This window comes from Notamacropus eugenii, chromosome 3, assembly GCF_028372415.1.
Source record: "Notamacropus eugenii isolate mMacEug1 chromosome 3, mMacEug1.pri_v2, whole genome shotgun sequence".
Taxonomy (NCBI): domain Eukaryota; kingdom Metazoa; phylum Chordata; class Mammalia; order Diprotodontia; family Macropodidae; genus Notamacropus; species Notamacropus eugenii.
In genome coordinates, this window is record NC_092874.1 from 258,999,382 (window position 1) to 259,015,371 (window position 15,990).

At 37.4% G+C, this 15,990-nt stretch overlaps 1 protein-coding gene across 7 annotated transcripts in view; it reads left to right on the forward strand.

Moving 5' to 3' along the window:
* SYT1 (synaptotagmin 1) overlaps window positions 1-15,990 on the forward strand; it is a 728,065-nt gene that overhangs the window by 421,848 nt on the left and 290,227 nt on the right. For all 7 annotated transcript variants that reach the window (XM_072655449.1, XM_072655451.1, XM_072655447.1 and 4 more), the window contains one exon: window positions 7,355-7,543. In XM_072655449.1, the coding sequence (XP_072511550.1) occupies window positions 7,372-7,543 (172 nt within the window). In that variant the 5' untranslated portion in view covers window positions 7,355-7,371. The remainder of the gene's footprint in view (window positions 1-7,354; window positions 7,544-15,990) is intronic.

Here is a 15,990-nt window from a genome sequence, read left to right on the forward strand (position 1 = left end):
GACATTTCCAGAAAAGGAAGAAAGTCTCATATTCACTTCCTAACTGTTGAACCATTATAAAATGACAGTCAACACATAATTAAACCCTTAATATGTTCCAGCACTGAGCCAATGCTGAGAATACCAAAACCAAACAAAAAAAAAAAAACAGTCCCTGCCTTAAAAAAAGCTCACATTCTAAATATCCTGGAAAATAGAGAATGTCAGACCTAAGGGATCGAGGTACAGACCTGGTCAGACAAACCACTTTAACAGTCATTCATTCATCCATTTATCAAATACAGCTCATCTTTGGGCAACCAAAATTAAATACAGACAGAATGTACAAGGTGCTGTTCGGACCTTCAGAGATGACTGAAAAGGTAGTAACACTCATAGACTGTACTAAGTCCAGACTATACTAAGTGCCGGAGATACAAAGAAAGGTAAAAACAGTTGCAATCTGGATTCAGATCTTCATAGCATCTTGTCACAAGTCGCAAAGACAACTGGAATTATTAAGTTAACTGCCCAGGTGCAATCCTGTTAAGAAATATTCTCCTAGCTCATCTTTATCTGTCGAATAACCTAGCTGTGGGTGGGTAGATAAGTAAGTACAATTCACAGAGGTCTCTATTTATGCCAGGAGAAGGATTCCAGGTGCATAAAGTTGGGGGCCTTTGGGGAGAATGGCATGCCTGGGAAGCACCCAGATGTTCCACATGTGCCAAGTTTTGGAAATTAGGCTTTTTTTTTTTTTTTATTCTTAATCATCTGAATAAACCTAGATTGGGAACCTTGCCAGAAGCTAGCTCCTTCACAGTGACAAGAAGCTACATAATCCTTTAACTCTTCCCTAACTCTTTCAAAGAAATTATGCCTCAGACAGGGGAGCAGCTATAACTGCAACTGTGCATTTGAAGACTTGCTGGGGATTTTAGAGGCACTAAATGCTTATTGCTGCCTTGGGGAGCTCAGATTTCCTCTGTGTTGTTTTAAATATAACTTTGAATGCCGGGTCATTTTCGTTTAAGGGATTTTTCATTATTTGTAATGGAAAAGTATAAGGGAACAGAGTGAGACACTCTAAGGCCTTCCTCACGTGCGCTAACACTTTTCAGACAAAGCCAGGGAATTTTTATAGTGTTACTTATATATTTATTTGGTACTATTTCTGTTCTTTTTTCCATGAGTATTTTCTTATGAAGGGCTTTCAATATCATTTCTAACAGCCTCCATCTGTTGGATGGATTCATTCTTTGCTCTTTAAATACAAATGTTAGCAGGACAAAATAGCCTTTTAAAGTGTAGAAATCACTCTGTTGAGTGTATTTTTGTAGGAAACGGTTTCATCACATAATCCGACACTATTTCCCATCATGTTGTCTTTGGAAATCCTTATCAATTGGTAGATCTATACATAGGATATATAATCTTTAAACTGCCATGAAGCAGAAGGGGGGAAGGATACAGAGGTTTCCATAGCAACTAAAATTCTGAATTTCCTGACTCTGGGGGACAAAAAGCCCTCTGATGCTTTCACTTTTATCCCCCCCACCCACTTCTGTCTCTGTCTGTCACTGTCTCTCTCTGTCTCTCTCTCTCTCACTGTCTCTCTCTCTCTCTCACACACACACACAGGCACATACGCACACATACACATACACATTCACACACACACACTCTTTGTATGGGAACCTATAGTCATTTTTTTCATTAAACCAGTTAAATGCTTAGCTGAATTGTACCTATTTTTCCCCACTTTTTTGTTTCCTTTTTTGGATTGGACCTGTGATTCCACTGATATAAAGAATTCACTCTGCCAATGCAGATTAACACTCTTCCTGACTGTTCATGACCTTTTTGGGGGTTTTCTTAGCAAAAGATACTAGAAGGGTTTGTCATTTCCTTCTCCACCTCATTTTACAGTTGAAAAAACTGAGGTAAACAGACTTAAGTGACTTGCTCAGGGTCACACAGCTAGTGTCTGAAGCCAGATTTGACCTCAGGAAATGAGTCTTCTTTGGTGTCAGGGATTAAGATAAAAAATATTAGGACATCAATTACCCTCCCTTTGTTTTCAGCGTTATTCACTGCTGATTATAATTTCAAGTGGTACTGAATGTATGTATGTATATGCATATATATAATTAAGTGTATATGTATATTTTTTCATGTCTTACCATACCAAGTGTGAGTATAATTTTAGCTTAGATTCTTGTTTATATAACTTTTTATGGCTTGCACAGAACGATTTTGCTCATGAGTTAAATAGTACCAGTAACATAACTTTCCCTTTACAGATTAGGAAACTGAGACTCAGAAGTTGGTGACTTGCTGAGGATCATTCAGTTGGAAAACTAGACCTCAAATGCAGGTCTTCAGGCTTTCCAAACCAGTACCTCTTCCCCAGTGCCATCTTTGTCTGCAGAATTATTGCATCTGTCCTGGCTACTGTTATAATATCTGTTAGGGGAACCTTTATAGAAGTCTTTGACATTTATAAAAAGACTTCTTTTTTATTTACATTACAGTAAAGTGTTTCACCATGTAAGCCCACAATATTCTCCTCATATAGAAGAAAATGTCACGATTTTATCTTTGTGAAGCAAGGGTTAAAAGTTCATGGCAAGGGTCAGAATTTGATTAACTGGAGTGACAGCCAAATAATCCTTTTATCTGTAGAAGTATATTTCTATATTTATTTTCCCACTCTCAAAAAACTGCTTGAGTATCCTTTAAGAATACCTACTTTTCAAGCATATTTTCCAAATGTAATCCCCCCCAAATCAATTTGTTTTCTGTCACGTTTTAGGAGACTCAGTTTCACTCATAGAAATTATTTATGTTGCATCACAACCAATAATAACCAACTCCCAGAACAGGAATACCAGCTATAGTCAGGTACTATAGCTTTAATGTAATGTCGGTGATGCATTTTACTCTTGATCTGAATGTGATTTCCCTTTAAAATCCCATAACATACTGTTACTTCCACAAAATATATAATTAATGCAACTAAGTACTGTGCATCATATATGAGCAAGCACCAGAGCGAATGAATAGATTCCTCTTCAGTTTTCAGCTACATGTCTCCTGGTATTTCCTATGCTTTGAAGAAGAGGAAAACACCTGATAAAAAAAAAAGAAAAAACGGGAGATTAGTTTGAAATGTCCCTTGTGGTCAATGGATAAAAATGTATTTCTGCTGACTTGAAAGTGATGTGATTTTAATCCACAGCATTAAGTGATTCTGAAACATAACATTATTTCTATGCAATGCAGAGAAAGCTCTGGAACTTTGATTTAAGTCAATCCAGGATTGGACACATAGAGGTGTGATCCCTAAACAAGGACACAGAATTGGGGAAAGTCCTATCATAGAAGGAATCTGCAGTGGGGCAAAAATGTCTTTCCAGATCAGAGCTTCAGGATAAGAGGGGAAAGACAGAAGTCATAATGGATGGGGAGATATTTCATAACTATTTATTTGGGGCACTCAATTTTTTACCTATGTATTATATATTCAAAGCTGGGTGAACACTTGTCCTGGATATTGAAGGTAGGATTTATAATTTATAATAACCTCTTCAGATCTCTAACTTTGCAATTGTTTACTTTCATATTCAACTTTGCATGTGAGATATTGCCTTGAGAAATATTAGTAGGAGTTGATTGATTGTTGTCGTTTATTGCCAGAGGACCAAAATGGCATTGCTAGGTTAGAGTCAAGATACAATATATCCAGCTATGGTGGACCACACCAATATGAGTTTGGAATGCTCTACCACAGGTTAGACACAAATAGTGCATGTAAACATTTTGAGTGGATTCTCTAAGTTTGTGCATCTCATGTTTCTCTTGAACTACTTCAATTCCACTTTGCTCTTGAGCACAGCACCCGAACAGTCCTGTGCCAGTGTCTCCCACGTCACACAGTCAATTCCAGAGTTCTTAAGAGAGGCTTTGAGAGTGTCCTTGTATCACTTCTGACCACCATGTGAGTGCTTACCCTGTGTGAATTCTCCACAAAACAGCCTTTTAGGCAAGCAATCATATTATTAGCTGTAATAACTGGTAAAATACTGATGAATCTTATCAAATATATGTTTATCAAATAAAGACTTTATGTGATATGAGCCCAAAGAAAGAATTGTAGTACTCTGGATTGTGTGTGAATTCTCTCAGATTTTTCTAGATCCTCTCCTCTCAATTCCTAAAGCACGTAGTCTTTAGTGCTTAATTATTTTCCATCTCGCATCATTTGCTAACAATAAATATTTCATGTGCCCCAGTCATATCTTTCCTAGTAAGGCAGAAAGTCATTGAGACCAGTGTTTACACTCTCTGTCTCTATAGCATCTAGCATGATGCTGAGCATGTAGAAGGTCATTGTAAGTACTTGTGTTTTGAGGTAAGAGATGTTTGGTGTTTGATCAAGCAGGAAAAAATAGAAAATTGATGGAAGAAAATTATCTGGAAATTGTATTTTTACATGTAGTCTCCTCACAAAAAAAAAAAATGACAACTGAAGGTGCATTCTGTTTGCAATGAGGCTTTGGCAGGAATCTGCTAAATATGAAGGAAAAGTAATTGAGTAAACTGAAACAAAAGCAGGAAGTCTCCTTCTTGAAGTTTGGAAACCAAAGGGAACCTTGTAGTGTTATCCACAGAATGTGCTGTTTGTGTTTCCGCCAGTGATAAGGAACAGCTAAACAGTCACAAAGCATAGGCTACAGGCTCTCCTGGAGGAGAAAGTAAAAGAGATGAAGAGATTGCTATCTACTCAACAGATCAATGGGAAAGATAAAGAGTTTAAAAAATGAATGGAATGAGGGTTTCCAAGGGACGACAAAAAAAGAAAAAATGCGTCAAAATGTAATTGTAACATGAGAGAGAGATGGGGGAAGGAAGGAAGAGGAGAAGAGTAAAGGGAAGGGAAAAGAGAGGAAGAGAGGTAGGAGGAAGGAGTGAGTGGGGAGGTAGGACAGGAGAAGGGAGGAAGGAGAGGATGAGAAGAGAGAATGAATGACTGGTGGAGAGAGAAGAAAGAAATGGGGGGAAAGACTTCTGTATGTCACAAAAGTAGCCTCTCTCCATCTCTGCTTGAAGGGAAACTGGGAGCCCCTCTGTCCTGCCCTGTTCCATTCCTCAAAAACAGAGAGAGCAGAGTTTGAAAAAAAAGTAGAGAACAGTTCAAAAGACTATTATCAAACTCTTGGGTTGAAAGGAAAGGAGGAAGAACAAGTTCAAGGTCAAAGAATTGTTTGAATGCCTGCCTACTAATTCTGCTAAGATTGGGTTGCATGCTTCTGGTTATGTGCCTTCTTCTTCCTCAATCCAAACTCTTCTAGGGAAAGTTAATTTTGAAGTGAAGGATTCCTTCCTCCCCCTGATGAACTGAATGTTATGCCCACAATCCAGTATCTAAGAAGCAGTAAGAACCACAACTTTAAATCAGTGGGGTCTTGCCCCATTCAAGGAAGCAGAAAACCACCTCTATCCAACGTACAACTCATTAGGGGCCATTTCAGTTTTGCCTGGGGCCAAGTGAAAGAGGTAGCCCCAGTTTCTCTCCTGTCAAAAATGAAAGAACACTACTTCATGACATAGACCTAAGACTATCTTCTTGACCTAGAAGTTAAAAATGAATATCAACAAATATATTCATGGTTTATAAATTAAATTGGTGTAAGCTTTGTGGAATTTTAAGATCTTTTCTGATTTATTTTCTTCATTCACTCTAATATTTGCCAGAGATATGATACTTTTTTTCCCAAAGAGCCTTGACAAGTAGAGGAAAGAAGTAAATAGAATGAAATTCAGCGGTGATAAATACAATACTAAAAGCTTAAGAAAAAAATTGCACACTTACAATATAGCAAACAACCAATTATGTGCAAATATAGTCATCTCTTTCTCTTAGAAAACACTAGCTGTGACATTTCACTATAGATTTCACTAGTTTTGAAATTCTCTTATCTCTTAGTTCTGCTAGAAGACTATTACGTTTGAAATTGTTTTAGCTGATAGAAATATGAAATTTCAAAACTGAGGTTGTTTCTACTTCTGTAAAATTCCCTTTTTCTTCCTTTGGTTCAAATGGTAGCTGTTTATATTTCTTGATAAGACAGAGTTAATTTATATGCTAGATGCATTTCCTGCAAGAACTGTGGAGATACTACTGCCCAGGCTTGCCAGCACTAATTTTTTTTCCTGCTTGAAAGCATATTCACTATTACAGTCCCACAGCTTCACTCATCTGTAGTCACACAGTAAGACAATAACCCATATAAGAGTAGTCTCCATGTCTCTTAATTGCCTGTTCAAACCCTGGACCATGTCTTGCTCTTACACATGAGGATCAGTTCTCATTTCCTGTCTCTTATCACGGAATACTCTTTCAGAATTTCCAGGGTGCATTTTTCTAAACTATTAATGGCATGTCTCCATTTCTACATCTTTGGGGGAAAAAAATAATCTCAGTGATACAAGTAAAGTTCATTTTGCAAGAATGCCATCAGGATTAATAAATATTTCCCAACATCCTGGGAGCAAACAAAAATCAAAACTATATTTAACTATGTTTATAGTTATTTATAACTATATTTATAAAATATTTATAGTTATTTATAACTATATTTAACAGATCTGGTTATTAATATTGTAGGTGCTTTAATGTACATTAAAATCTGTAGCTGTGCTACAGATATGGTGGTTTCACAAATGCATAGATAAGACAAGTTAATAATTTAGCAGAGTTTTGTCTGTAGCAAATGTCAGAGGACATGACTGAAAGGAAAATTCCCATCAATAAATGAGTCAAAACCTAGTTTCTGAATAATGTAGAAGTATGCTTAGAGAACTCTTGCCTTAATACTATTACCGTATTATGGTTTCAATAGATCTATGAGGCATTTTCAAATTTACGACATGGTTTATCATCATTTGTAATATAAACACCGTGACCTCCTCTGAGCATAAGCAGTATTTAAACACAACAGTTTATTTTCTTCCCCCACTCACAACTTTGTGTGTGTGTGTGTGTGTGTGTGTTTGTTGTTGTAAGCCTACAGAAGAGATTCCTGACAGTTCTTAAAGAGTTAGGAGGTTTGACAACTCACACTCAGTATTGTTGAGGGGAAATAATAAGAAATAATTACATTTAATATTACCTTTTTGAAAAGGCTTTCCTCTGTAGCTAAATAAATATTTCATGAACCAACATGAAGTAATATGCTAATGATACAATATTTATCCCGTAAGCAGGTGCACCTCCTGATGTTTCACTTCTTTGCTTTACCTTTGATGTGAGATCATTTTAAAGCTTTCTGAATTTATTTTTCTTTCTTTGCTCTTTTCCCTGTCCCCACAGCTTTACTTGGAATCAAAATGGTGAGCGAAAGTGAAAGTCACCATGAGGCCCTGGCAGCCCCCCCAGTGACAACTGCTGCACCTGCGCCCCCACATAATGTTACCGAACCGGCCGCCCCAGGAGAAGGGAAGGAAGATCCTTTTTCTAAGATTAAGGAGAAATTTATGAATGAGTTGAATAAAATTCCATGTGAGTATTATATTTCTTAATATAATAAAAGTAAATGGTCAAGATTCATGCCAATCTACTGCAAATAATGTGGTTCTTTCTTTTGAATCTATCAAGATTCTAGTTATGATTGGAGCTTCTTATGTATTCTATCAAATCACTTAGGCAGAGACAAGAACTCCATTTATGATAAAGTTTCCAGTTCATATGTAATCTATGAGCATCTTATTCCATCCAAAATACTAATTTAATCTTTTCAGAGACTATACTTTTAAAATCATTCATGACTAAGTATCTTGATCTCAGATTCAGAAATATGTCTCTAAAGTTTTAGCTTTTTGGTTGATGATCTGATGATCAAAAACTCTGAGTAGCTGTTGTCTCTAGGACAGTTGTTTCTTATCAACAATGACTAACATTTATTTTCTTAATAGTGGGTGAGTTTTACTTTTTCTCTCTGTTAAAATTCTACTATGTCTTCTAAGCAATAACACTTGTTTTTTCTTGCTGAATCTGTTTCCAAATGTAATATTTTTTTAACTACCTTTTTTGTTGTCTTCGATGAAAAATCTCTTCCTTAGCTTATTTTTATACCTATGGCAATAATTCTAGTGAATGTAGCTTAAATTAAATATTTGACTTTTGTGCTACATAGAAAATTCTATCATATGCTTGAGTTTATAGTTTTCCTTCTAGAATTGCCTTAGAAATAGAGACAGGGTCTATGATTTTATTGGTATAGGAAAGTTCTGGGTAGGGAATCTCCCTCTACCAATTCTCTGCAAATTAAAGTTTTTGAGTTCCAAGAGTACTGAGAAGGTAAGTAATTTACCCAGAATCACACAACCAATATATGTTAGAGGCAGGACTGAATCCAGCCTTTGCTGACTTTAGGTCCAGTTCTCAATTCATTATGCCATAATGCCCATCTTAGAGTTGCCATATAACTTAAACATTTGAAATAGTCAAAAGAAAGGTTGCCAGTATATCTCTTTCTTTGAACCTCTAATGATAGAATGTCAAGGCTGAACATCAAAGCCCTTTAGACTGAGGAAAGTTTCTGGGTCCTAATATATAATGTGTAATTCATGAATGATACTTAAGCATCAGCTATGGACATGACTCTGTGCTAGGTGATGGAAATACAAAGACAAAACTGAGATGGTCCTTGCTCTCAAAGTTGAGAAGTAGAAAAATAAGTGAACACAAGGCAATTTGATAAGGAAAAGGTCACTAACAATCCAGAGGTTCAAGGGACGCTTGTGTAGAAAGCATCTGGGCTGAACCTCGAAGGAAGATTAAGCTTCTGAGAAGTGGTGATGAGAAAGAACTGCCTTCTAGGCATGGAAAATGAGTCATGCCCATGCATATGTGGTAGATGATGAATAGCCAAGCTTGAGAACAGCTAGTAGTCTACTTTGGCTACAATGGAGTGTGTGAAGAAGAAGAAAAAATGTACAATAAAGCAGGAAAGGTAAGTTGAAATTAATTTTTTTCAATGAATGCGAAGCAGAGAACTGATATTTTATGCTACAATAGGGAGCCATTGAAAGTTTTTCATCACTAGTGCACCAACTAAAAACCTAGAGCTTTAGGGGGACATATTTTTGAAGCTGAGAGATCAAGTCAAAAATATTGGAATCTAGGTCATTTTTTCTGTCACTATTAGATAGGAAATTGTTGATGTGTCTATCCTTTTAAGAAAAAAAATTCAAGTTGGTCTGAGAGAACCCATCACTACTCTGGGCACTAATTAGAATTCTCAGCAGGAAGGTGAATAATTAAATGGAAATGTAGGGGTAGCTTGGTCTAGTGGATAGAGCACTGAACCGCGACTCATGAGACCTCTGTGTCATCTTTGGCCCTGCTGCTTTGCGGACTGGCAGTTTAACCTTGAGGAAATGTTTTTGGCATTCCTCTGTTTCATGCTACATTTACATAACAAGAAAGAAAACACTTCGGAGGTGACTGTATCATTACATATCAATTGGATACAAGTTGTACCCTATAAAAGTTTCACCAGTATATATGCATTGAAACAATTTGTTGTATGGGAGATGAGGAGACAATGGGCAACTAGGTGGGACAGTGGATAGAGTATCAGACCTGGAGTCAGTTCCTATTTGACTTCAGACACTTACTAGCTATATGACCCTGGGCAAATCGCTTCACCCTGTTTGCCTCAGTTTCCTCATCTGGAAAATGAGCTCAGGAAACAATGGCAAGCCATTCAAGTATCTTTGCCAAGAAAACCCCAACTGGAATCACAAAGAGTCAGACAGGAGTGAAACCACTGATGAACAAGAGGTGGCACTGGAGGCAATCCCCTCAGTAGAATGAAAGTTCCCTGAAGGTAGGGACAGTTTAATTTTTTGTCTTTGAATCCCCAGCAATCTGGCATGGTATTCAGAGTAGTCCTTTAGTAAATGCTCAGTGAACTGAATTGGATTAAATGGTTGACCCAAGTCCAATGAACATCCCACTTTCTTTGTAAGATTCTTCCAAAGGCTAACATGAAAAGCAGAAAAATATTTAGGGCCATGCTCCAGTTTCACCATACAAGAAGCTGTGCTAATGGTGAGCACCACTTATCAACTGTGGTAATGTTTGGATTTCTAGTGATTCATTCAATTAATAGAAGCGATGTGTGTTGGTGTAGTGCTCAAATTCTCCTTCCCTCAGTTCCCCTCCCTTTGCTCCCACTGGGAGGGCAGGGGCTCCCACCAATGCTCCCACAATGACTTGGAAGTCACTCTTAGGGATTTAGCAATAACCCTGGTATGGGCAAATTATACGACCATTTTACTACTAATAACATAGCTCCTTAGCTCCCTACTTATCATTTAATAAATCAAGCAAGTTATACTTACTCCTAATCGGAAACATCTCATATATGCAAGGCAAAGCAAGAATCACAAAAACATAACATTCCACCCTTAAACTTGGAACATTCTCCCTCCAATTCACTGGAAGTTCCAGGGGAATAATCAACAAGCATTTATCAAGTACTTACCACATGCTGGTCACCGGGGAAACAAATTTGCAAAACCGTTGCGTGAGGACACATCTGAGGGGAGTATATGTGCCTGAGGCAACTCAGAATTCTGGGCTTCGGGCCTTGCCGGGTCACTTGTCCCTTCAGGAACAATGCGCATTACCGTTCAATAAACAGTACTGTAAGCTTTTATCATGTGCCTCCAGGCACTGTGATAAGCAATGAGGATATAAATAAGAAAAAACAGCATTGAAAAGATAGTCCCTGACCTTAAGGAGCTTACAATCAAATGGGGGTGGGTGCGTAGAACTCTCAAAAGAAGTCTAGAAAAGGACGTATGAAGTGGGGAGGGGGCGGTGATGCCAGGGGGCATCCTGGTCTGTGGAATAGGAACCTGGCAGAGCTCCAGATGCAAAGGGGAATGAGTTTAAAGTCCAATTTTATAAAGGAATGCTTTGGGAGGAGTTCAGTGCCCACCCTCTAGCCTTCCAATCAGAAGGGAGAAGAGGCTGAGTGAGGTGGAATCCTGGTTTGAGGTAGCAATACTGTGGTGAGATTAGAAGTGATGGATTAATCCTGGGAGGGGCATCTTCTTACTTGAAACTGAAACCTAGATCAATAGCAGGTTGGAGTTCACTGACAAACATGGCGGTTCTTCTCTGTCTCTCTGCTCTCTTGCTACCTGTTGGCTGGGGACTCAAAACCTAGCATGGTGAGAGGGAAAGCATATTTATCATTAATAGCTATTCCCTAGAACCTTCAAAGAGTATGAGCATAATACCAACAGTCACCATTCCCAAAATATATTCTTTATGTGTGTGTATCTGTGTGCTCTGAGTTCCCATGCCTAGAGACGCGCTCCAAAATGTAAACTGGACTATGCACCCGTGAGGCATTCTATAACTATTCATGTTATCTAGTGGCGGCATTCTTGTCACCTAGGCATGGTAGTGAGATAAATGTAAAGCCCAAGAGATAGAGTTTGTGGTTTTAATAACCAATTTATTAGGCTAGCTGATAATTAATACATTGATGGTCAGTGGTTTTTCTCCATAACCAAAGATAAAACCATGATGATCTCTGAATGTTTAAATACCTTTAGAAAAGAAAATGCTTCTGACGGGTAAAATTAGTGAACAGTTAATGAGAACATGGACATATTAATGAGGAGGTAGTTGAGAAGACATCAACTCTTCCTACTGAGAATGTGACTTGATCTTGAGATTCAGCCACCTCCAGCAATCGGGACAAAAGAATTCATTTCCACCCAGACCATTCTGGTTGATTTTCTCCTTCATAAGCTGAGTTCCTCTAGACCACAGTGGAAGGGTACCAGGGCGTGGACTCAATGCTTTAGGACTAGAATGCGCCTAGACTAGATTCTGTAGATCGCTCTAAAAAGAAGTTTGGTCTTCTAGTTGGGTGAGACCCTGCGTAAGACTACAGAACATGTACCCGGAGGATTTAATCAATCTGATCTATCAGTTTTGTCCTTCAGAGATTAGTTAAATAACCTACAGAGAACTGGTCTCTGTATGGGGAAATTGAAAGAAAAAACCTCAATCCTAATTTAATAATTGGTTATTCACATAATAGAAAAATAATCACAACTCTTAGCAGCATTTATCATGTTATAGGATGACTTCCTTACTTCATACTACCCTTGTTCAGAAGGATCCAATTCCTAGGAATAAATCACCTCAAACATTCTAATTCTTGACACCTCCTCCATCTGATGTGTTTCTCATTCACACATGGGAATGATATTTGCACAACAAGCCACTCACAGTGACACTTTTTAAATATTAAACAACCATTTACTTGTCAGAAAGGCGAATAAATAATTGTGACATCATAGATATTCATAAATTAAAAGTAAATGCATAAATGACAAAATATATCATAATCTGTATATAAACTTTGATCCTTCTTCTGTCAGTATACTCGGTAGCCATCGTAGAAAGGGCGCACACACAGGAAACTGGAAGGAAAGCTGCTAATTTCATAGATGAAGAAGAAGGAGGTTGAATGACTTTCTTAAAGTCACCCATCAATTTGTTAGCAGAGTCACAATTGGAATCCAAGTGTCCTGATTTCCATTTCAGAGTTCTTTTCACTGCTGTATTGTCATTTCTTACCTCCATGATGAAGCTAAATACAGATAATCCAAAAAAATTGGAGAAAGTTATTATTATAAATATTTATTGTAAATAAGTATAGTGAACAACGCACACTTTAATAACAATGACATTAGCTAGCATTTATATGGTGCTTTTCCATTTTCAAAGTGCATTGTATGTTTTGTCTCATTAGATCCTCATAACAACCCTGTGAGTTAGAGGCCATTGTGATTCCAAATTTACAGATATGGAAATTGAAGCCAGAAGAAGTTACATGACTTGTCCAAGATTGTATGACTTGTAAGTGTGAGAGGTGGCATTTGAACTCAGATATTTCTGATTCCAGGTCTGAGGAGCTGCCCCCAAGGGCCTAGACTAAGCAAACGCTTTCATTAGACCCCCAAGCAGCTTTTACTGCCTATGTAATTGGAATCTTTCACACACAAGGAATGAGACCAAAGAAAAATAAAACATATGCTCAAAATGAATCCCTTTCAAGACATAGATTCTATAAACGTTCTCACTTTGGTCTAGGTATAATTTAGTGTGATGCTAATTACAAGTAACAAATTAGAATATTAATCAATTTTTGTCTCTGAACTAAATCTTGGCTATCTGGCAGATGTGATTTTTGCAAAATTGATGGTCAGCAGCTTTAGTCTGTCACTTGAAATTCCCCCTTGCAAGAAGAGAGGTGTTACAGTGGAAATAAGTATGCATGTCATTAGTTGGATATCTGCATAGTCCAGCATGGAACATATTTAGACCAAACTGCCTGATATCATCCCCAGTAGCACAAAGCTTAAAATATTTTTTAAAAAAGAAATGGTAAATATTGAAGGATTTTTATCTTTCATTTTATACCTCAGAGTGTTTTCTAAATGAAACAGACAAGGATTTCCATCATGCTTCTTTATTTTGCAAACTTTGATTTAAAAAAAAATAAGACTAGGGTCATGGATGGTTTGCAAAGCATGAACTCATGTTTTTCAAGTTGCTGTGATTAAGGCCTGGGATATTCATGAGCTCTTTCAAGTAGAATGCCATTTTCCCTTAAATACAGCAGAAGGCCAGATAGCTAGAACCACTTTGCACTCAAAGAAAAATGAACAAGTCTACCCAGGGAAGGTACAAAATTCCTAGGCATGTTTTATGCTATTAAAATATATTGAACTATGTTATTAAAATATTAATTAATTAAAACATTATTATAATTAAGGCTATTAAAATACATCGAAATACTTCCACTTAAGATGCCATTTCAGGACAAATTGTCACTGGGTCTGAAGAAGCTCCAGAGGCTTTGTATAACCCACACTGATTTTCTCTTGGTTCCTTATATGTAATATTCTACCTGTCTTCATCATGCCCTCATAAGAACCAACCCCACATTTGGAATACGCTGTCTCCTCACTTCCGTCTTACAGAATCGCTCACCTTCTAAGAGTCAGTTCAAGTGACACTTTCTGCAGTCTTTTCTGATTTCCCCTCACACAACTACCAATGCTCTCCTCTACTATCTTTATGTACTGATTTAGTTGCTATGTATTGATTTTGCTTTCATTCAGAATATATTTTCACATAGATTTATGTATATGTTGGCTTTCTAGAGAGAATGTAATGTCTTTTGAGAACAGGGAATGTTTAATTTTTTGACATTCCCAGTAACTAACATTGCCTAGCCCCTGGAGGTGCTTAATAAATATTTGTTGATAGATTTTAATTGATTTCTAACTTTCTGATGCAATGAAAGCCTAGAGCACTGATTTTCAACTTTTCGAATTCATGGACTACTTGGATGAGGCATAAATTCTATATGCAACTTTTCTGCCCTCCAATAGGAGCCCATAATCAAGGGCAGTTATATATTGTTCTACGGTTTATATCATGAGTGTTGCCTCAGTCAAACTGAGACTTGGGAGAGACCTTAGCTTCAAAAGACCAAGGTCTCCCACTGCACCCTGAGCCATCTCCAGTCATCCTGATTGGTATCTGACCATTGGACCAGATGGCTCCGGAAGAGAGAGTGAGGCTGGTGACTTCGCACAGCCCTCTCTCACTAAATCCAATTCACTTGCATGGCATGGCATCACCTTCCGTAGTCGTCATTGAGAACGAAAGACAAACACATCATGGCTACTTCAAATCTTTTAGCTCTTTGTTATCTCACAACAACCCTGGAAGGTAGGTAATCCAAGTATTATTACTCATGTTTTACAGATAAGAAAGCTAAGGCTCAGAGATTAAACTGCTTGTCTATGGTTATATAACTAGTAGGCCTCAGGGATGAGATTTGAATCCAAATCTTTTGTGAATCCTGTGTTTTTGCAGCTGTGCAGTCCTAACCCACCACCCTCCTCCCCCAGATTAATGACAAGAGTGCTGCTGAGGCTTGGATGAGATAGTGGTACAGACTGTGAAAAGCTAACTGTTAATTTGCTCCAGGAACATGAGCAGACACACTGCCCTATTGCAAATAATACTTTTGCACTAGGAGAGATAAGCCTCATAGAGGCATTGCCCTATTGCAGGGTCTATGAAGATCTATCATTAATTAGACAGGTAGATAGGTAGATAGATAGATAGATAGATAGATAGATAGATAGATAGATAGATAGATAGATAGATAGATAGATAGATAGATGATAGAGAACTGTATTTGAATATAATTTGCTTTCTTTGTTAGCCTACATATTTTATTTTATGTATTTAAAAACATTTTCCTGAAAAAAGATACCATTGGCTTTACCAGACTAAACCATGACACAAAGATCAAGAAATCCTAGCTTAGATTTACTCACAAGTCTGTAATACTACAGTTTTGCATCTAATGAAAGAAAGAGATGGGAGAAGTACCTTTGATTCTGCTGATTAAAGAGTCATCAATCAGCAAGGAAAGGAGTTTATTTTTCTCCTCTTTATTACATATTTTTAAAATAATTTTCTCTCCCACTTCTCCTTTCCCATTGGAAAAAAGAAAAAAATCCCTGTGTTTATTACATCTAATATATCTGAAAGTCAGAATAGCAGACTGTGGAATGTCTAGTAGAGTCAAAGAGGGGGTTACCCCTGAAAACAGCTGAGAATGCAGCCTTGGGGAAATCATGTGAGTAAACTGGCTGTACTCCAGTTGATTCAGGCTCAGGTTTCTTCATCTATAAAATGGGGATAATAATAGCACCCCCCTCCCAGGGTTTCTGGGAGGAAAAAAATAGATCATATGGGGCTTTTTAAAAGTCTTTTGTATGTCTTCCTTTAAATAGTATCACAAAAACTAAATCAAACTTCATTCAATTCAATAAGCAATTATTAAACACCTATAATATACTGTAATAAGTGCTAGGTGTATAAAG